At 43.5% G+C, this 22,742-nt stretch overlaps 2 protein-coding genes across 3 annotated transcripts in view; both read left to right on the top strand.

The window, feature by feature from the left end:
* LOC117148101 (neural cell adhesion molecule 1-A) overlaps positions 1-10,934 on the top strand; it is a 58,843-nt gene extending 47,909 nt beyond the window's left edge. The window contains exons 3-8 of one of the 2 annotated variants that reach the window (XM_033315321.1): positions 7,133-7,327; positions 7,906-8,016; positions 8,109-8,246; positions 8,400-8,552; positions 9,214-9,705; positions 9,791-10,934. In XM_033315321.1, the coding sequence (XP_033171212.1) occupies positions 7,133-7,327; positions 7,906-8,016; positions 8,109-8,246; positions 8,400-8,552; positions 9,214-9,705; positions 9,791-10,011 (1,310 nt within the window). In that variant the 3' untranslated portion in view covers positions 10,012-10,934. The remainder of the gene's footprint in view (positions 1-7,132; positions 7,328-7,905; positions 8,017-8,108; positions 8,247-8,399; positions 8,553-9,213; positions 9,706-9,790) is intronic. The other variant, XM_033315328.1, reaches the window with a different exon arrangement.
* Positions 10,935-11,060: 126 nt separating this feature from the next.
* LOC117150836 lies at positions 11,061-13,156 on the top strand. Its single transcript, XM_033317904.1, has 2 exons — positions 11,061-11,262; positions 11,314-13,156. Exons 1-2 carry the CDS (start codon positions 11,142-11,144, stop codon positions 13,086-13,088), a joined length of 1,896 nt encoding a protein of 631 aa, XP_033173795.1. The 5' UTR covers positions 11,061-11,141; the 3' UTR covers positions 13,089-13,156.
* The last annotated feature ends 9,586 nt before the right edge of the window (positions 13,157-22,742 follow it).

The raw sequence follows: 22,742 nt of genomic DNA, 5'->3' as shown, positions 1-22,742 counted from the left end.
TGGCCAGGTAATTAGCTCCACGGCTTAAGTGCCAGCAAAGCTTCTACGTTCTACGCAAATGAACCCCCAAACCATCAATGGTATTCTCTTGTGCTTTCCTTTGTCCCGCCGCCAAGGATTTAACATTCCTTATGCACAAAATATATGGGTAAATAGCAAAATGTTGCACATCCCGCTGCTTTTCCGGTCGCAAATTAAAGGCTCACGGCGAACGCAATCTTTTCGCACCTGCCGCAACTATATTTCCACCTGCTCATCTCTGGCGGAGCCCGGCTTATCCGCCTAACTAAAAACCTCCTGCTGAGCTCACCTCATTTCACCGGTGGAAAATATTGTCGCATTTTTCAATATGCTGCTACCGCCCGGCTTCCACTTTTCAGTTTTTAGTTTTCACTTTTTCACCGCTGCACAAAAACTTGTTAAGTGTGTGGTTAGCCATGACTCCGATGTGTGTGTGTGTGTTAGAGTGTGTGTGCAGCAGCGGGCTTAGTGTTGCGATGAAAAATTCAATTTGTTACACTCTTTATGTTGGCTTTAGCTGCTCATAATACAGAAAACACACACCGTTAAAAGCTTAGACTATATACAGCACGTGTGTCTGTGTGGGAGTTACCAGAGCATCCTGTTTTGGCTGAGATTCTAATAGTTTACAGCATAAATTAATGGAGCCACCTCCGCACAGTGCAACAAAGTGCATGCTAAAATGCGTAAAAGGGTTTCAACTTTATTCATAAACCGGAAAGCAGTTCAGCCATTGCTGAATGATAATTATTCACTTTTGATAGCCTGAACTCACACTGTGCCACCGGCTCCATTTCACGAAACTATCCAAATTTCATTAAAATAAAAGCCACTTGAAGCCGCCATCAGTGGATTTAAGTCCACATTCTTGCAGTAAGCCCAACTTGAGTAAACTATTTAAATGCCAGCACCAAGAGGAGCTCATCCAAGCCGCTGCTCCGAAGTTAAAATACTTAGGTGCAATTTTGCAATTGCGAACGCGCACTTAAGTTTAATTAAAAGAGCATTAATTGTAGCCGGCAACTGGAGTTGCAGCGAATCCGCGGTTATAAATTGCTAAATTGCAGCGGGGCCAGTCAGCCGGAGTCTTTTACCTCAGCTATCTGGAATGCCGGGAAACTTGAAACTCCGCCAACAATTTGCGTGCCTCATGCACGCACCTGAATTTATAGCAGCCGTATTGTTGTTACTCCGGATTGGAGGCGCCTCTTGCATGCTAATGAAATATGCAGCCAAGTGCCGCGGCTCAGTTTCCTAAGCGGGTTAATCGCCCATGAGGAGGTAAACTTGCCTTTAACTTTAAGGGGGTGCATAAATTGCAAGGCCAACCGGAAGTTTCGCTGCTGGGCAAAGGAAATGGGCGTGTCCGAGTGTTTGTCTGCAATCAAATTGAATTAGCAGCCTCGTCGCGGGCTCAACCAGCTAATTAATGGGAAATTACCTAAATTAGCAAGGATATTGGCCAGTACTAAGATTAGACAAGCTTAAAGTAAACAAAAATGCATGGATTGGAATGATATTTTGTTACTAAGAATATTCTAAGTTGTTATGATCCCGTTTTTTATGGAGATATAGCAATCCGCTGACATCATCGCACCTTTTATCCACAGTTCAGTATCCGAATCGGTCTAGTCGTAAAAATAACAATGCATCGGCATTCCGCTCCCTTTGGTTATTATGTTGGCATACGGGTTAAGTCCCTTGTTGTCCGCACAAATGTCCCGCCGTTTGTTGACTTAACAAAAACAATTCGAGTGGATCGGCAAACTGACAAGTTTTTCTCATGGCGCACTAAAAATGAAGACACTAAAGGCGGTGCAGTAATGTGGCATGTATGTGGGGCCGTGGCGATGTGGGACGTGGCACAATGGCATCAAGTAAGTAATACAATAGAAAAAGCAACTCGCGTACGCGTGTGTAAAACTTTATTTTTACGACAAAGTGCAAGCAGCAAAGTTGTTAGCAAAGGACCGAGAGGCAACAACCACGGCGGAGCTATAGTTACACAAGTTGTTGTCGCCCAGCAGTTGGATTTTAATTTTTAGCAGCGACATGAGACGAAGTTTTAACTAAAAATTGCATGCGAACAAAGTTCAGAGCGGCGTGGAAATTTGATTTTTATTTTTACAGCCCGACTCCAGAGTGCGCTGCAGTGGCATGTTGCACGCTGCGTATACGCAATGTGCGCACAAACAGTTTCAATTACAGCTCCATGAGGTGCGCTCGAGCGAAGGAATCCGGAGGAAGGGGAATCTAGCAGACATGTCGCTGCTGCGACTTGGATGACGCTATCCTTGGCCGGGATAATTAGCAGCGACACTTGAAGCCACGATTAATGCAATTTGATGGGCCATGATTAATGCGACGCCTGTCATGTTGCAACTTTACGCGAAATTTGCTTAACAAATGGTCCAAGTCCAAGACAAATGTACTCAAGTTTGCCCTGGGGAAATGGAAAAGTGAAAGCGAGACAGTGGGGTGAAACGACAAAGAAAGGAAAATGTCTTTTTTTGCGATGCCTGTTTAGATATGGGCCATGAATAATGACATAAATTATCAACTTGTTATGAGTTCTATCTGTCTGTGCTGGAGCACAAATGAAAAGAGACAATGAAAGTTTTGTTTGATATTTACCTGAATACTTTCAGTTCCTTGAAACTGACTCTTTCATTTGCCGCCACTCGGTATTTCTCTTTGGGAATACCCAATCTGACACAAATCCCAATCGCAACTGACAGTGAGCCACTGTTCGCAGATTTATCTATAAAATGTTTAAAATATTTAAGTAGCTCGAACTTTCATGGAGTCCTGCGACAACGTCAGTTTAAACTGCTGTCTGCGTGTTCCTCCGCTCAAGTAGAAAGTAAAGTTTGTCAAACTTTTGTTTCAAAAGTCAAAGGCGCTCCACGCTGATGAATGAGTCGAAAGCCGAATCATGGTCAGGCGAGTCCTGTCTGGAGCTGGACCGGCCATACCACCCGCATCCTTGCACTCCGGCTCCTTATCGCCCGACAGTTGCAAATTTATATGCGCCAGCTTCCTCAAAGGCCAGCGAAGAGTTGAGAGCTGCCGAGCTGCGAGAATTATAAGCTGCCAGGCATTTAAAAACGCATAAATGTATTTTCCGGCGCGCACTCACATAATGGAAAATTTATGAACTGGTTGCGGAAGAAGCAGGAAAAATTAATTGCCAAACTGAAACAAGAGCATGGCCAAGTGTCAGCTGGAAAAGTATTAAAAAGGCATCTCTGCCAGGCAGCCATTGAAGTTGAAGCACCTGGTGGAGCAGGTTGCCCACCTGCAATTGCAACTGCAGCTGGGCAAAAGCAAAACCGAAAAAGCCAACCTGACTTCCTGTTTTCATGCTGGCCAAAAAGCAGGACCAAGACCAAGACGTGGCTCTTTCAGCTTGCCGAAAATGCGGAAACGTCCATTTTATAGCGGAAATATATTCTTGTGCGGAGACGCGCTGATGATTTATGTATGTTCTGGCATTACGTGCTTTGTGTGCCATTGGAATTAAATTCCTGGCCAGGATATTCCACGAGGTAATAATGGCCATCGGGTTATTGCCCTGCACTTCTAGTTACTTTTCCATCATGCTCAGTGTCTGGCTTTTGGTAAAAAAAAGTTAACCATCGCAAACTTTTCAACTGTAACGTATCAGGAGAAAACTGCTGACATAAATGGGTTAAGCTCGAACAAATGCTACAATTATTTGCCTGCTTTTATTTCCCTGTTTTCCCGGATTTTCCCTCGGGCCGTGGAAAATGCGCGCATAATTCAGGTTAAGTGCGCTTCATGTGCGTTTATGCTGACATTTAAAACACATTGAATGGATGCCAGGCCTTTTTAGACTGTTTGTTCCCCCTTTCCCCATTACAAGTGCAGAATTAAAACTTTTTCATTGAAGTTGCGAGCATGCGTGCGCACTGGGCAAAGCAAATGCGAACTGAAGAAGAAAAAAACCAAAAATATTAACAAACTTTTCGCCAGAGCAGATGCAAAACAAAAATGTCGCACAAAGAGGAAAACTTGCAGCATTTCGAGCAAATAGAATTCCGAAGCCGAGTACCCAGTACCCGAGTACCCCCATTAAGCATTGGAAAATAATTAAAAAGTTTTTCGTCGAGCTAATGGAAATTGAATTGCAGGCGCGTCTTAAAAACGGAGGCAGAATTTCATTAAAACTCCGGATGAATAATTCAAAACCAAATGAATAAATGCGTGCAAATTCATTTGGAACAGAGACCCTCAAGCAGCAATAAATGTTCAATGGACTGTCGTCTTGTTAGCCAAACTTTACTGGACATGCATAAATGCGAATTTATTCGAAACAAAAATTTGTTTTTTATTTTTTTAGTATATTTCATTCTATTTTCATGTAGTTTGGTCGAGCTATTCACAAATATCCAACAACAGCATGGAAATGGATGATATTCTGTTAATTCCGAATTATAGAAATGTTGAACTGCGAGCATAAATTCAAAAAATACCTCGTGCTTTTATATTCCGCATATCGGTGCTGAATAATGCATTTCATTTAACGGAATTTCCAGTTTAACACCTTGCAATGCCCCACTCGGCCACATAAAAACTCAATGCGAGTCGTGCGCGAGGTCCTGACAGCAGCAGTTGGCATTATACGTCAGTTCACAGGACGTCGCCCACGCGCTGCATGCTTGGTTGCATTTTTTGGCAGCTCGCACGTGTTACCGCTCAGCAACTCCATTCGAACTTCAGCCAGCGTGTGTGTAGCCACCCAGTGAGCACCCAGTAACCCACTGCCAAGTGCAGTTCCTCCCCCTTGCGCGGCATAATGCATTTATAAAGGCCGCCGAACAATGCCAACAGCCAGTCAGATAATTTCATTTCGCTCCTGCGGGAATGCCATTTCCGATTCGCCACTAACAGTTTGTTTTTCTCGCACTTGGCACTGCTTTACATTTACTTTGCCACTGGCTCTCGTCCGACGTGTGTGCTCTCCTTTATTTTATTTCATTTCATTGTATTTCGCTTTATTTTTTCGTGACACTGTCATTAAGCTTGCATGTGCTGCGACTTGCTTGGCACATGAAACTTTACGACGTGGCATCCTTCTAGACCAGATATCGCCATTGCCGACAGGACACAGCTACAGGAGTCACAGGATGTACACCAAAAGATGTCCTTTTCAGGTTCTCCAAGCCAATACTTTAAAAATACTTTTTTGATAGATTTTTGAAGAATTTTCAAAGGCAACTACCATTTATTACATTTTATATAATCATATACATAATCAGCTTTCTAATATTTGCATGTATTTTTCATGCTGTGCAGCAAGTCACATAACCATCATTTGAATCAGAAAATCCTACTATTTATTACATATCATATAATATGATCAACTTTCTTGTATGGGGATACTTTCTCGCAGTGTACCCAGTCACATAGTCATCATCCGATTCAGAAAAGCAGTCAACGCTCGCTTTCCAACAGACAGACGTCACAGGGACAGTGACGTGGGCGTCTGCAGGTGAGGCGAACAATGCAAATATTTGTTCGCTGCCATAACTATATATATGGCATACATATAGCAACGGATCTGGGGAACGTGTAAGTTTTGCCAGGAGCGCGATTAAAAGTAATTTTGGCCATTGTTTGGCAACTCTGGCCGACGACGGCATTGATTCGTTGAGATATCAGGCAGCTCTTAAGCGAAAACAAAAGTGTTTGCACAAAAGGATGGGGATGCGTGGGAAGTGACTTTACCATATACTAAAGTCGAAGCCAAAAACAACACTGTTAAGTATGCTCCCATTTGCAGAAAAGTTTGTTCCTTATATCTTTATTTTGCATATTTCAAGGATACTCACTGATAATAGAACTCGTAAAATTCAGTAAAAACCAAAGTGCTTTATTTTTCCATCAAGTGAGCGAGTCCAATTAGAGTGGCCACATTTCAAATCATTTCCATTCCAAGTTTGGTCTGTGCTAATTAATACTAGCAAAGTTTTTGCAGCCGAAACCTAATTGCGAACATCTTTGGCCCAGATGCATTGTTAATAATGTTCCACCAAGATGACGCTTGGCTTGCTCCTTGGGGGGAGTTTCCTTGCAGCCGTGTACATGGCTCCCTTTGGGGCCACCCCAAAAATGTGTGTATATGTGCGAGTGTTTCATTATGTAGTTGTATAATTTCAATATGTTTGTACTGCTGCCAATAAAATTTGCACAAGCAGAAAAAGGCAACGCAAAAGTTTTTGCCAACGAAATGAACGATGCAATCATGTGGCCCACACCCCGGCGTGTTTCGTAGCTCTTGTTTTTATACCATCTTTGCCACTTTGGGCTGGCAACAAACTTTATTAAAAAGTATGCAAGAAATTTGTGCATCTATAGGTTGCCCGAATGCCCCAAGGGCTGCGAAGGCATCCCCATCCCCATCAGCATACCCATCCGCATCCGGTTCTGCCTGAAGTTTGGACCTGCCAGCCAGGCAGCCAGGCAGGCTGCCATCCTGATCCTGGCTGAAGTTTTCCTGCCGACGCTTCTCCCTCTGCAGATTGACACGAATTGGCGAAATGAAATTGCAATTTCTTGTGATAAATTTCAATGAACATTCTGCCAAGGCGCAAAACAAGAAGTGAAAGTCTGGGTTGCTGCAACGATTTCGCTCCGTTGAGTGCAGTTTGCTGTATGTTAGCAGGCGGTTGGCAAATAAAAAATTGGCCACATAAATTGCGTGCCAACTGATTTATGCCAAATAAATGGGAGAAACTCTCGCAAAAATTGCTGTGCTTCTTTTCAAAGGAGTTTGAATAGTTGTGTTTTTCGTGCTAAATGTTGCAAACCATATTTTCCAATTAGTGATTAAGTGGCTGTAGGTGCTGTGTGCATTTGAGCGATCAATTGTGTACCTTTGTTTCTGCATGAAAAACGTATAAAGAAGGAAGCCAGAAATGGAAAATAGTTTAAAAGGAAATAAAATAATATGCTACTATTACTTCTGTTCCTAAGTAAACAACAATGACTTTGCCCGATATCCTTGACTTTTCAACTGACATTTAACATAGTGGCTACTACATCCTACATACATATACTATATCCTTTCATCTGCTCGCCATTGCAGCTGTCGCCTGGGCCAACCACCATGAAAGCCTTTCCCTCAGTCCGGCGGAGCACAGCGTGGTGCGGTACACAAACGAATCCCTCATCGTCCAGTGCCGCAGTCCCGATCCCAAAGTGGAGCTCCATTGGAAATCGCCGAAAGGCGAAATTATACGCGAGCACAAAGGACGCATTCACGTTGAGCAAACATCGACAGGTAAGGATCAGATGGCATGTGGCTGCAACAGATGGGGATGGGTTGGTCTAGATAAAACAAAAGGAAGAGCTGCAGGGGAAAGGATGGAGCAGAGGGGCAGGAGGTCATAGTTCGGGGTTCAGGGGGCAAGTGTATACAAGGCCACTGGCACAACAAACGCAATTAATTGCAATTCTCTGCACATTCTTTGTAGCCGAGTGCTCAGTACGAGCCACATTAATGGAATATTTCCGGCTAAGATTTAATTAAAAAGTAAATTAATGTCCAACTTATTGTAGTCATTTAAATTTTAGCAATAACTACTAATTCAAAAGAGCACTTTATTTACTTAGGAAGCATATGGAAGCATATAGTGACTTTCAAAGAGTATATTTTATGCTCTTAATGGATTCAACATTTACATAAAGTTTACTTACATATGCGGTATCAGATAGTCCGCACATTTGGCCCCACTTTATATATCGCTTTGTTTTGCGAGCCCCGCTTAACCTTTTTTCTATGTATTCCTTACTCAATTTCCCATTTTCCATTTTCTCTGCCCACTCCGTCGCGTTTCGCCGTTTATTTTCCGAGCTCAGAACAATTGAAAATCGTTTTCGCCCACATCGCACTGGCCGACAAGGGCAATTGGAGCTGCGAAGCTGCTGATGGAAGTCTGCATAGTAAATCCTTCGATTTGATTGTGTACCGTAAGTGGTGGAGTCGCCGGCGGGCGTGAGGTCAGTCATTAATATTGCATTGTTTTCCCTCCCCGCACACACACACACACACGCACGCACAGAGAAAATTACATTCACGGAAAACGCCACCGTGATGACGGTCAAGGAGGGCGAGAAGGCCACCATCCTGTGCGAGGTGAAGGGCGAGCCCCAGCCGAATGTCACCTGGCACTTCAATGGACAGCCCATCAGTGCCGGCGGTAAGAATCCCGTCCCCCGCCCCCCTCGATAATGAGCATTTTGCATTCCAATCCGCCCCACCACCACCACCATCATCAGCCAACTGGCAAATGCCGAACCCAACTGCCACTACATATCTGCCCTTTTCCACCTTCTCCATTCCGCGTGTGCAGCGGCCGACGACTCCAAGTTCCGCATCCTGGCCGATGGTTTGCTCATCAACAAGGTAACACAGAATGACACCGGCGAGTACGCGTGCCGGGCATACCAAGTCAACTCGATTGCTTCCGATATGCAGGAGCGCACCGTTTTGATGAAAATCGAACGTGAGTATGATTTACGATTTCCAAAATGTTGAAAACTGGAGCACACTGGGACCCTTCCTTGAAATTTTGGTTTCCTATTCAAACAAAACCCTTCAATTTGCGTAGACTGTTAAATTTCCTTAAATAATACATTTTAAATTATCTAAAACTAGCATAACTTTTTTGATCTTAGCTGGTCCCAGTGTGCAAAGTGGTGGGGTGACCTGTCGAAATTACTTGAGCACCGTTTTGTTCCAAATTTCGAGTTTGCGCTTAGTATGCAGCGCAGTGAGCGGTAAATAGTTTTTCTTGAATTACACTCGCGGCATGCCTTTGATGCTTTTGATGGATTCCGATGTCGACCGGTGTTCCTGATGTGTGGCCAGTGGGCGGGCGTACGAGTTCCAGTGCGCGTGGGCGTGGCGCACATGCAGCTAATGGCTTAACTTGGCCGGGTCCTGATTTATGGTTAGCGCACATGGTTTTTCCATTTCCATGGCCTACCTTTGAGAACTGCCGCGGTTTGAACTGTCAGCATGTCTCCTGCGGGGTTTTTAGGCACTTTTAATTGCCTTAAAATGGGACATAGAACAGAAATCCCCATATTACGAAACATGACTTTTTCCCCATGAAATATCATGAAATATCTTTTATAATATCCTTGATATTTTTCCCTGTGCAGACAAGCCCATTTGGTCCAAGACTCCATTTGTGAGTCTGAAGTACGCCTACATAAACGGAACTGCGACCCTTATGTGCGAGGCACTGGCGGAACCTCCAGCGAATTTCACATGGTATCGCAAACACAATAAGCTGCACAGCAACAACAGGCTGTACACGATCCAGTCGGATAGCTACTGGTCGAGTCTGACCATCCACGTGCTGAACACCAGCGCCTTCGATAACTACAGGTGTCGTGCCAGGAACGACCTGGGCACCATCGAGAGAACCACGCGACTGGAGCAGGGCGAGAAGCCCCCGTCACCGGCCAACTTCCAGCTGCGTGGCTTCAATTCAAACACCTTCGATGTGGTACTGAGTGCTCCACGAGGTCCTCCCGACAGTCCAATGGGGGTCAATGGATTCCGCATTGAGTACATGACCGAAATGGAGTTCAAGACGGACGCTGGCAAGTGGACCAATGCCAGGCGGAAGGATTACGCGTTCGAGGAGGGTGAGTTAAGCTTCAAATTATACTTAAGACCTATCTGTTGCTATGACTATTCGATATGTAACCTCATGGATCCTATACATTTTAGGGGCAACATTCCTTCTGACGAATTTAGAGCCAGATACCGTCTACCTAGTGAGGGCCGCATCACGAAACCTGGCCGGATTCAGTGACTTCACCAAGGTGGAGAAGTACAAGACACTTTCCCTGGAGCCCCGAGTCTCTTCGGGGGTCAAGGAGACCAGGAATCTGTGCGTGGAACTGGGTCTGATGACACTAATGGTCCTGATGCGGCCGTTCCTGGGATGAATCTGAATCTGCAGGCGGATGAAGGATGACGGGTGATGCACCTAGCGGAACCGGAAACCAGGACCTTAAACCCCATGTGCTTTGTATAGCTGTAAGGCGTGTCCACGGCGACACTTTTCTGTCTGATTTGCTCGGTCTAAGTAATTTGGTTTACTCTTAAGTTCAGTGCGTTAATATAACCTTAAAGAATGTTAAGTTTAGTAAGAATTTCTATTACGCTTTCAGTGCTTCGATTTGAAAGATATTAGTGGATCACTTATAGGATATTTATATGTATTTAAACAAATCCTCATAGCAGTTAGACATAATCAATGGTTTGCTGGCCTTGGCTCCCCAAAATTATGCAAAACTAAAGCTTTGCTCAACATTCCAGTATATTTTAACATGAATTGGAAGTTTTCCGTGCAACTTCGCATCTCGTTGCCAAATCTTTAAGATACAAACAGACAGTTGCCAAAACTAAAAAAGAACATTAGTTTAGTATATACAAACAAAAGCCTCCCGTCATTCTATATAACTAACAATCTTTTCAACTTAACTACAAAAATATATAAAGTTTTGGAATACCATCAAATACCATCAAACGCATCAAACAATTAATATAAATATCAAGGAGCTTAACAACAGCATTTAAAAGTTTTATATAAATATAAAACAATTCCACGTGTAAATTTCCAGGGCTAAAAAATACAGAATAAATATAGATGTAAAAATAAGCTTAAACACTTCGCCACAATACAAATATTATGCAAACGAGGGAATAGCAAACATATATTTTACAAAAGTTATTTATACTCAATGAAATTAAATGTATTTCAGCTAAAGTGGTGTAAAATCTAAACCATAATACCTAGCCAAAGATTTAATATTTTCCGACTTTCGTTTGCCAATTGTGTGTGAGCCATAATAAAAGTTATGAATATCAAAACAGAATCTTTTGTGCTTCGATTTATTGATGTATAAATCAGTATATTCAATTTCGATGAGAGATTGTGTGTGTGGTAAGTAAATAGAATGGAAATATTTTAGTTAAACAAATGCCTATAGGTTGGCTTAGCTTTTAGTGTTAATTTCTAAAATTCGGCTCTAAATTTTTATACAAAAAGTTCAAAGCATAAAAATGTTGCAAGATGGAAAAACGAGATCGTTATTTTAGTCAGAACTCGAACCAGCCGCAAAATGCAGACTTTTCTTTGGAAGATCAAATTATGAGGAATTCACAAAAAATCTACAGGTTTTGCTCAGATCCGGGTAAGTAAAGATTGCTAGTAATGAAAACAAAAAATTTACGCTTTTGTTTAGAATATAATAGAGTATATCAGCGGTATAGGACAAACCTCATCCGGGTGCAAAATTCCATGCCTAGAAGATTTCGTTCCAGGAGCGCTCTGAATTTGCAGGCCTCACAAAGCCGCCTTTTAGCTGGCGGTTTCTGTAGTAAATTGAATAAATCCGGAAAGAAGAAAAAAAATACGCATAACCAAAGCCACGACCATCAAAATGATGCCGGTAAGCCTTCTTGTGAAACCGCTAAGTCCTCGAAGCAAACGAATTGCGCCACAAATGATGAACCTTCCTACCGGTGCAATAAAAGTGCATCCGATAAAAGCCCGAAAATCACCCGCTGTTCCTCAAAACCGGAACCCAATAAGTCCCCACGCAGCAATGGACACGAGAGCCAGCGCCACAGCTGCGTGTCCTTTGAAGAGCCCCCGGCCAGGGATATTCCCACAGTTGATCTGCACTTCCGGGACAGCTCATGCTCAGGCACGGTGTCCAATGAATCCAGCCTGTCCTCCATCAACGTTTGCTATAGCCAGGAGCCACAGGGGGATATTACAAAAACGTGTCCCGCTCAAACGCCGAAAGAGCCAGCACCTCAACGGAGGAAGGAGTCGTCCAGGAACCAAACAGCCTCGCGATTTTGCATGCGACCGTTGATTGTGGTGCCCGCGGGTGGGGGAACTAAGAAGGATCAATCTGAGAATTCCAAAGTAGTTAGCACAGATCACTCCAAGTCGAAGTCTGCACACCACCACACGAATAGTTCTCAAAAGTCCACAAAGAAGCAAGCAAAGAGCCATCGCCTTGATAAGTCTCACAGTTCTAAAGATTCTTTAGCAAAGCGTGGTCAGCCTACAGTGGAAATTGAAGAATCCATTTCAAATTCAAGGAGCACTTTTGGTGCCCACGAATATTGTGATTGCAAGGGCGCAGACCAATTCTGCTGTTACTATTTACCAGAGGAGCCCCATTGCTCGAAGAATCCACCGCCATGTTCCAACTGCCCGGCTATATGCGACTTATCCAACCAGTTGGAGCAGATGAATCGACGTTTGGAGGGCCTTCAGAGCCAGGATCTCTGCGATATCCGCTCGCAGGTGAATAGCCTCAATGCCAATGTTCAGTGTTTGGCCAAAGAGTGTATTCGGAAAATGGATGGTGCCAAAAGGCTGAACAAGAAGACCTCGAGCACGTGCCAGTTCTGTCGTGGGCAGTGCTTGAAAATACTTGATAGTTTCTACAGACAACTGCTGGACTCGCTGTGGGATCGTTGCCTGACAAACATAGTAATATCCATATTTCTGCGAGCAGACAATTTATATCACGTAAATGTTAGGGATCTGGGCACTGACTGTTCCCTTGGTTGTTACCTGGTCACTGATGCGGCCATTGAGGAGGCCATCGGGTTGGGAGTTTTCGAGAACATACTCACCTTCAGTGTTATTGATGTGCGGAATACCATCAGGTCGAAGAACTGCGCCTTGGGCATCGTCTTTGAATACCATCACTCAAAGCGGCAGACAGGTGGTTGCGATACCCCACTGCGTGGCTCCTGTATGGCGGGCAAGGAATACATCGGCAGGGTGCTCGGACTTCCTTTGGATCAGCTGAAATACCTGTACTCCGTTCCGCGATCCTATACCAAAATCAGTCAGCACATATCTGAGAGTGAAAGTGGAAGTCAGTTACACTCGGTTTCTACTCAAACGACTTTGACCGATATGCAGACAGATAATCAGGAAATTAAAATAGGAAAAAAGAGAAGTACCCGTAAAAAAATTCCCTTAAGTTAGAAGGATTTTTAATAAATTGTAGGAAAAGATCGTAAAGCCAACTTACAACGTATTTGTAACATTTTATATAATAAAATTCTAATTTTAAATACAAGTTTTTTTTCTAAAACTCAAGGCAGTTTTAAATTGCTATACATTGCATAGAAAACAATACAGCGCATATCAAAGGAAATTCTGATTAGTTGCAATAAAGCTAACCGTACAGGTTGCACTGCCATTTGCACAACCGACGGACCGCATGGCAAATGCTTCATTTGTTCAACGGGCGCGGTTTGTCAATCAGCCACGTCAACTGGGGCTCAACTAAGGACCCGCATATGCGCTTTTGGCCAGAATGCCTTTTTGGGGGGGTTTTGGCAAGGAATAGGAGCACTGCGTTGACAGCCGCATAAATCAGTTGAATGCCAAACGTCGGATTCGGATGCAGATGCGGATGCTGTTGCTGTTGCGGATGCGGATATGCGTTGCGACTGGGCGCCATATTGTGCGTGGTGACTTTTATTGCCCAACCGCGCGTTAAATATTTTTCTGACTACGCACACGGACATGGATGCTCCGCTCATCATTGACATTTCCCATTGGCCATCGCCGCCATCCGCATCGCAATGAGCGTGGCCGTTATTTGGGTGTGGTTCAAAACAATCAGCCCGGCTATTTAATTTCCAAATGAGAGGAGCTAGCAGTTCAAATCTGCCCGCCAGCTCTCAATATCAACACTTTAAGTCAACGTTTTGAGCCGCGACAGCTGAACCAGCAGAGAAGAGGACAAATTAATACTGCGAAAAAATGAAGAACTCGGCCATTTTAGGCCTGCAACCGCCAATCCGCCAATTCGCCAATCCACCGGCAAGTGGGTCAGTTTCGCACGGGCTTTTAGAGCAAATCAACGCGAAATCCGCTCCAGGTCACATGCCACCCGACTCGATGGGGGGCGAGGCCATTCGGGCAATGCAACTTCCATGTCAGCGGAGAGTTTTCCTCTCCTTTTTTTTGCCCACATATCTGTTTCCTTTCATTTGGCTCATCGAAAATTCAGCACTCGGCATTTTTCACTGCAGGCATGAGAGTCAGGCTTTCAATTAACAACCAAAGCTGTATTTCTACGGGAGCAGATTTAAAATGTTGTGGTTATCGGCCAACGTTGTTTATCTGTTTATCCACATCACATGTCTTAAGCTGACAATATAAATCCCTTTTCTTACCAAGTAATCAGCATTAACTAAGGAAAAACAGCCGGTGGCGATACAACATTTACCTAGCCATAAATACACACTTAACACGTTTTGTAGACGGGCTGACTTGCATCATTAGGAATTCCATCAGTGCTTCATTATTATCCCCCTTCCTTTGCCACCAACACAATGTTCCACATTTTCTCCACTTGGTTTTCCCGCGATTTTCCGCTCGTTGAAGCTGCTTGGCCACGGGGCGGATGCGGATGTCGGTGCGGATGTGAATGCTTTTGCAAAGACCGCACGCCGTGTCAATAAATGAGCGCAAGGCATTAAATTGTAATTTTTTAATTACACACAAAAGATTTAATGACTGCGGTGGTAATAACACACAACAGACGCTGCCACGCCCCCCGGCTGCCCTTGTTACAGCCCTTAATTACATAAAGCCGAGCTAAGAAGACGTCTATCCACAGACGGAGATAATAGGAAAATGGCGAAAATTAAATTGTTCTTCTGTGCTCGCCAAGTGACCAATTAAAGCGAACGGCAAAGAGCAAAATGTCCGGGTTTCTTTGCTCCGCCAAGCTGGAGCAACTGGACCTCCAGGGGGTTATGTCCTCTTTCGCACAGATCCTTTTGCTCCGAGATTTGCGCCCGAGTAGCTGTCTCTGCCCCCTCCGCCGCCGTTTGCTTAGCAATAAAAATAATTTCCCGCTTTCTAATGATGCCACTGAACAACCAAGGCGGCCAACTAAATTAGCGCCGTCGGCCTTTCAACAGTCGGGAGATACATATATAAATATATACGAGTATATCCTTTGCTTCGGTTGGAGTCGTAAATAAAAGTTGGTCCACAAACCAACTAATATGCCAGAGTTTGGCGGGGCCACAAATCTTGTGCAAAGTAAATGCATCGGTACGGCTGCCCCCCTTTTTCCCCCCATTGCCCATTTTCTGCTGGTTTCACTTGCTGTTGCTGAATGTTTTCGTGTGTTTGCTGTTTGTTGCCAACACACTAATTACCGCAATTAATTATGCTGCCTGCGGAGCCAAGTCCGTCCAGCAAAAAGGACCAGCAATGAGGACCAGCAGCAGGATCAGGATTTGGACCAGGAAAAAAGGGGAGAGAGCGAAGTCAGTACAATTCCCCAATTGTTGGCCCGCTTTTTGACTGCAACTTTAACCCGTGTTTCGGCCTTTTCCTGTGTGGTTTCTAAGCGGTTTTGGCCTTTGTCTCAAAGCGCATATCAAATGATATTGGCCCAATTCACAGGGAATCGCCGAGGAGCAATTTAAATCGTTTAGCCAAACGATAATGATAGCATGTGTTGCATGTGTTTCGGTAGAAAGCAATTAAACGTTAACAGCTTATTATATTAAAGCCATTTATGGCAATCTACTTCAGGCAAGTGGATGAGGTTCAAAAAACATGTTAAATTGATTCAAAAAGAGGCTAAAGAACAGCACAAAAACTGAGCAGAGCAAAAATGACAACCAATTTAAAAAAAAATGCATATATTGGAGGCATTTTTTAAACATAAATTGCAACCATGTCTAAATAGGATTGGTTTCAGCTTAAAATCTATAAAATTTAAACCAGATATATGCGCTTTAATAAATGGTTAAATTCTGGTAACTGCAGAGTGTTTTCAAACTATCAGGAACTTAAATAAAACGTCCATTTGCCGAATGCCGAATCACCGAGCGACCATTAAGCAAATCAAAAAATGTCACACAGAAACAATTTCGCAGTGCTCGAGCAAATGGCAAAACATGTTTGAAAATTGAAAATTATGTTCGAAATGCACTCAGCAACAGATGGAGTCTCGTAGGTTGGATGAATAAGGATTCGCAGGACGTGGCAGGACGAGCAGAAGGAGCTGCAGAAACTCCACATTTGTGCCACGTTTGTTTCTGTCAACGCAATGAAGTGCAACATTTTGTATACTGCACACATCGGCGTGTTTTTCTCTGTGTGTGTATCAGTTGGTTTATGCGAATGTTGTGGCAGCACACACACTAAACTATACATTTTACAATGTTACATACATAAGCAAGCAAGCAAGCACCTTTGGCAGCAAACTGAAGCCAGCCACTTCATATTGTAAATTTGGTAGAAAATATTTTTAGTGTCGCCAGGATTTCCTGTTTCCATCGTTGTCCTGGCAGGAACTGCCATTGTTGCCCACCTCCTGCTGCCGCACATCCCAATCTGGAGCACTCAGCTCTTTGTGGCAGAAAGTGCTGCTCCTGCCCTCTTGGCACCTGTTTGCCCGGCCACCTTTTGTGGTTCCCCCGTGTCCTGGAGTCCTGGAGTCCGGGAGTCCGGAGTCCTGGAGTGCTTTTGTATGCATCCTAATGCAATCCTTGTTACTGCGTTTGTTTGATTGCTTCCGCATTGGTGCTGGCCACAGTGTGCTGGCTCCGATTTGCAAGCTTTAATTACTGCAAATTTACAAGTCAGTCAGTAGTGAGTGGGTAAATGAATACACGCACATATCTAGGACTTGAAGATTCGAAAGATAGCCTTAAGTTTACTATTATTAAGCACAGGCTAATAAGAGATTGGTAATTTAAACTTCAAATTAATGTAGCTATATTACTTTAATGTTACTATTAAAACAAAATATTTAATAATGTTGGATCACCGTGCCACTGCAGACTTTCGGAAAAATGTACAAAAAGGCCATAAGTTTCCCAGTTAATTTGACAAACTCAAGTTGGCCTGTATTAAATTGCAGAAATTCGTGCGCCGAGTTTCCATTTAACTTGCGCACTCATAGCTCCATCCGACTCCTATTTACACAGCACATAAACAAGCTGCACGAGCAGCTGCACTTGACTAAACAATACACAACTTATATGCGAATATGCTGGCTGGGAGCTAAGGGACTCCAAATTCGATTTCCAGCCAGCCAGCAAGTTCGACAAGGATCTGGTTATCCAGAGCGGGAAAAAGAAAACAACAATAAGCGAAAGTTACAAGATGGGGAAATCCCCGGCTGGCTGCACATGATTTGGCCGAGTTGTCGCTCAAGCACGCAGCCAATCAATATCAATCGCAATTCAATTTCAGTTTCAACTTGAAGCCAGAAGTCAGCGGATTGCGTCTGGCTTGGCGATTTGAAAAATAGCAGAGTGCACTTTGCGCAGTTGCCAGTAAATTACTTTGGGGAGATTTGTGTGCTGCGACCGGGGAGCAACTGGCGCCCATAATGAGCAGCTGCAGCCACTCGCAGGACGATGAATTTGGGACCCTGATTTGGACGCCGATGTTGGCGGGAATTCGCAAAAGGATTTGTTGCCATCAAACGAGCGTCCAAATTCGCGTGTGATTAATGCGGCGAATGCATTTCAACGCGAAGGATTCGCGCAGGTGGAGCAACAGGCAGCCGATTATTAATGGTCCTCGCAAGTCCTTTGCCAGACTGACATGCAAATGGCGAGACTTCCTGAACCCGAACTTTCGCCCCCAGCAACTGAAAGCAGGCAACGCATAAAGACGGCGCATAAAAACTACTACCGCCAGGAAGTCAAGCGAGCGGCAGGACGAAGGGTCCTTTGGAGGGTCCTGTGGGAGCGAGAAGAGCCATGCAAATAAGTAAATAAGCAAACAGAAATGTCAAAATGAGGGGAAACAAACAACGAAGTATACTAAGCAAATGACAACAATGAAATGAAATGATAGACAGCTTGAGACATACTTTATAAACAAATTAGTTGGCGAAATGAAGTCAGTCATTAAATTATACTCCTCTTGTTATAGTAGAAAGTGGAAAAAAGGATTTGTTAATAATATACTTAAAGTACAATTTCAATAGCAGAAAGATATTAATCTTCAGTTCAACTGCTATTCTTTGAGAATTTACTCTGATCGATTTGCCATAATTATGTTGAACCATTCTGTTCAACTTTTCCGAAATCAGACCAATATTTTAAGACTCAACTGGCCACAAAAATAGTTCGCCTAAACCATTTCAAAAGTTTGCTAGTTTTGCATTTCCTTGCAATTTTCGGTAAAGACTTTTTGTTCTATTTTTGCACTTGTTGTTCGGCTATTTTTTTTTTCCACCCGCTTTTCCGCAAAATTGTTGAAAAATGTTTTGCCATGCAAATATTTGTAAATCAAGCGGAAACAGAATTACGAGCAACTTCCTGGTCTTCCTGTTGGCCAACTCATAAAAAAAAGACTGGCAGGGGTGCGCTAGGGGGATAATTAATTGCAAATAGAATAATTATAAATATTCTACGGAAAATTGCTTAAAAATTAATACAATTGTGTAGGGCATAAGCCACTCTGCTTTTAGAACACTAAGTCTTGCCCCCTTTGCCATACCCATGCACTCATTGCGAATGGAAATGGACGTGTTGAATGGTCAAAGTTCATCTGGCTCCTGCCCCTCTCAGCCCGCTCTAATTGAAAGGGAATCAGAGGTAGGATCCTGCTGGAAAATAAGGATGAGTGTCCCAGGCTGTGGGTTAATGTGGCGCATTGAAATGTGCGAGCTAGCATGTGCCTGTGTTTCGGGCCTGGCGGGCCAGGATGTTTTCCTTTTTTCACAGTTTGACCCTCATTTGTTTGCTTGTTGCGGTCAACGTTGCCGTTGATGTTCTGAACTTTAGCAGGTGTTTGAACTTAGGTGTATTTGCGTTTACGGCCGCAGGATGTACTGCTTATTCAGGTTACCCGGTGCACCTGAACTGAACCCGGTAAATACGTGGGCGGACGAGTGAGTGCCAACTCCATTCGAAATATGATTCACGAGTGTGAAAGTCGATTGGCCGACAAATGTTTCAGTTTCGGGGCTCGATTTGGTGCAATACAAATGGGTAGCAAAGCTATTTTCTAACAGTAGCAACTGTCTTTCTACTATATAAATCAATTTATGCTTATGTTTTATGAGGTCCTCAAATACAATTTCCACAAGCAGAACATATGATAATCGAACGTTTAGATTGAGTGAACAAAGGAACATGAAATCTTATAATTGTTAAAATCATTTTAATGTATTTAATGTGGCGCACAATTAGACACTCCACCTAGTGGCTGTTTTTACCAGTTGAAACATTGCCTCAAATTTCTTTTTACAAAAGTATAGTTTCGTCCTTTTTAGACCAAACTGAATAGTAGTGCCACAAACCTTTATTTAGACACAATCGGTAAGCACGCAAAAGCTGAATGGTATGACGCGCCTTTCAAAAGCTCACTGCTATTGCGGTTTGAAGGTGGATTCTAGGGAAACTGGAACATAAATTTATGTCAAAAACCCATTTCTTTGATATATTTTTATAGTTGTTTTCAATTTCAATTTAGTCGAAGTAAATAAATTACATTTATTTTTAAACCTTCAGCAATTGATTAATATTAAAGTGTCAAACTTTTCACCAACGGATTACTTTCCTTAACAAGCCAATTAGCTGCTTATATGCTACATAATAGTTCAAGTAGGTCGCTTGTTATTCATTTAATGCGAGGAAAAGCCCCTTGAAGTTTGTGACATGGTCACTTGATTGACAGGACCCTCAAAGGACATTCTGGTCTTTAATTACAATTGGCTTCATAATGAGGTCCTGGCATTAAAGGAATTTACTTATGAAATTCGGAATATACAACCAGTACTTCCATAACGCAATGAATATAAACTATAAAGGCTTAAATATAAATTTTGTTTTTAGTTTTAAAAATGGTAACAACTAACTGCTAGTAGCTAAAACTTCGGATGGAACTAAAGTTGTGAGGAATGTTGCGGTGGCGATTGAGTTAACTTCCGTAAAACATGGAAAGCTCTGCGATAAAACCGCCAAGCGGCTGATTTAAGTTAGTGGTTTTGCGGTTCGGCTACAAGTGCTTTAACTCAGTTTTGATATTCCAAGCCAGCTTTGCCTTCGACACGACACACGACTTGCAGAACCACAATTGAATTATAAAGTTTATCGCATGCAATTCGCTCAAAAAAGCAGCACGAATGCATTTTTAACAGGCATCGCTTCACCCACTTTGTGCCGAATTCCTTTGTGCATTTCTAAGCGAAAAAGCAAAACGAAGCTAAAACATTTGTGCCAGCATTGCGAAGTGGTTTTCGCATTGGCGAAATGAATCCCAGCTGTTCTGGCGAAAGGATGCGTCGGGCAAAGGATGCCCCGGAGCACATAGAAATAAAATCGAAATACTTGTGCTCGCTCCGCGAAACAAGGTCTTCAATTAATGGCTTTAAGACTTTGCGTAATCAATGTACTTCAGTGATTAGCTATCGCTATCGTTTTATTGCGCATACGCCACGTGTGCCGTTTAAGTGCTTAGGGAAGCATTCAACCCCCAAAAAGTGTATTCAAGCACAAGCTCCTTAAATTTGGCGTTTATTCCTGCGGACTTTAAAGACAACTTGCTAAAATAGAATCGAATAATGTCGAGATGGGACAAAATGACCGAGGTCAGCGCTCGATTTCCATTCCCATACCCATTCTCATTTGAAGAGCCTTAGAGCAATTGTTGCCGTCTGAGACGGATTTTGGCCGTGCTTATTTGTCCAATAGCCTCGTCGTCGTTTGTCTTAAAGACCGCAGTTGGCAGGAGACACAAAAGCCGCAGACTTACCCTCGTTCGACATTAGCATTCTGCGCTCCGACTACGTTCTTCAATTATGCAAAAGGCAGCAACAATGCGTGCGGCCACATGAAAATTATGTTTTTAATTTTCAACCCACAAGGACTTTGGCAATGGAAAGGTGGCAGTGACTAAAACAACATTATGGGTTCCAAACGAAATTCACCGACCACTGCGTTTCAAACAACATTAAAAAGTCCGAATCCTGCTGCAAATGCTAAAACACCCAACAAAAAAGGGACAAAAAGTACTGAGGGTCGAACAGTGGGCCAAATTGATTAGATTATATTCAAATCCACAAAGAACAACCATGTTTATGATTCACTCTGATCCGAAGTTTGCAAAGCAAAGGATTGCCAGCAAACTACTTTGCTCGCAGGCAAATTTAATGGAAACTTTAAATCTATTAGGTCCATGGAAAATGGTTTTGCCTGGACCTGCCCCACTGTGTCTGCCGGAATCTGCTGGCCAAGCGACCAGCATCAGCTGGCTAGTGAGTGCCCAGGACATTGGCCAGGACGACGATAGAGAGGCAACCAGAAGTGGGCATCTAGTCCGGGGCAGTGGCACATAATCAGGAGGGTTTCTGTGTGAGTGTGTGCACCACGGACCCGGGGAACTAGCGCCGGGCAACGCACTAAATCGGATTACCCCGGAATTATCCTTGTTGGCATTTATTTTGGCTTTGCCGCACGCATACAGACCCACAGTTGGGAACCGCTGGCGGTGGCAACTTGTTTGCTGGCCACTCAACTCCATTCCGCATTTTGAAGCACCCGTTCCCCCGAAAACACACACATCAAAAGAAAACACGCAAACAAACAAAAAACACAGGGAACAAACGAGCGAAAATAAAAATAATGTCAACTTCCGTTCTGGTTAGCCAACTTGCGGCGCCATCCTCTCCTGTGTTGTTTTAACTTTAACTTCTCGCTGCTGTTTCACTTGATTTCTGTTTACTTTGAATTGCAAATTTTTGTGTTTGGGCTCTTTTACTTTAATTCGCGCTTCATTGCGGAGCATAATGAGCCGCCAGTTGTGCCACAGCCACGTGCCCCATGCGTGCCCCATTGTCATTTGGCACGCAAATAAATAATGTAATGTACAAAAATACATATTACACATTGTTCAAAAAGAATTTAATTTTTTATGGAACTTACTTAAATGTAAGGATTTTTAAGTACTCAACAAAAACAAGAGCAAAAGGCTGAAAGCTTATTTTAAAACTTTTATTTCAACTTTTACCGCGCTGTCTGCAATCTGAACTGCAATCGCACCTTTTGGATGTGGCGAGGAGTACAGAAGGCCCATCTCGCACGGGCGCCATGTAAATCTATTAACACCTCACGTCTGGCAGAAGGATAAGCCTCCTTCAGCGGAGGGGGGGAGCGGGAAAACAGGACGAAAACCACAGCCAATGCCATCGAGCAAGGTGTGCCTGTATGCGAGCAGTGCGTGAGTGTGTGTGTGTGCGTGTGAGTGCGGTAAATGAAGCATTTTGGCCAAAACGGCACGTACTCGCAGAAGGCTTTGGTCCCCCCAGTCTTCCCATGGCTTCCACATCAAAAGGCAATCGCTGCCGTAACTTTTCAACTAATTTGCATAGAGTTCTCGACGCCGAACCTACGTGACCATGCAATTTGCATTGGGCCCGTGTCGTGGCTGCAAGTTTTGGGCCAAGTTCGACCCGCTAACCCAACGATAAGCCGGGGTTTTCCCCTGTCAAACAGTGCGTTTAAAATACACACGATGACAGGGTGCTCGTGATGCTGCCATTTTGCCACTTGGCATCGGGCTAAGATTGATTAAGACGCATCAATTGTCGAACACGTTGGCTTGTCTCCAATGCCTTGGCACGTAGAGCGGCAACTCCTA

Source organism: Drosophila mauritiana, chromosome 2L (genome assembly GCF_004382145.1).
Source record: "Drosophila mauritiana strain mau12 chromosome 2L, ASM438214v1, whole genome shotgun sequence".
Lineage (NCBI taxonomy): Eukaryota > Metazoa > Arthropoda > Insecta > Diptera > Drosophilidae > Drosophila > Drosophila mauritiana.
The sequence above is the reverse complement of the archived record's forward strand: the minus strand, read 5'-3'. Positions and strand labels throughout refer to the sequence as shown.

What these genes read in the sequence shown, in the direction of transcription:
- LOC117150836 (XM_033317904.1), top strand. Translation starts at nt 11,142, where the DNA reads ATGGAAAAACGAGATCGTTATTTTAGTCAGAACTCGAACCAGCCGCAA. An exon ending in CAGGTTTTGCTCAGATCCGG is followed by an intron (nt 11,263 to 11,313) that starts GTAAGTAAAGAT and finishes GCTTTTGTTTAG; the next exon opens with AATATAATAGAGTATATCAG.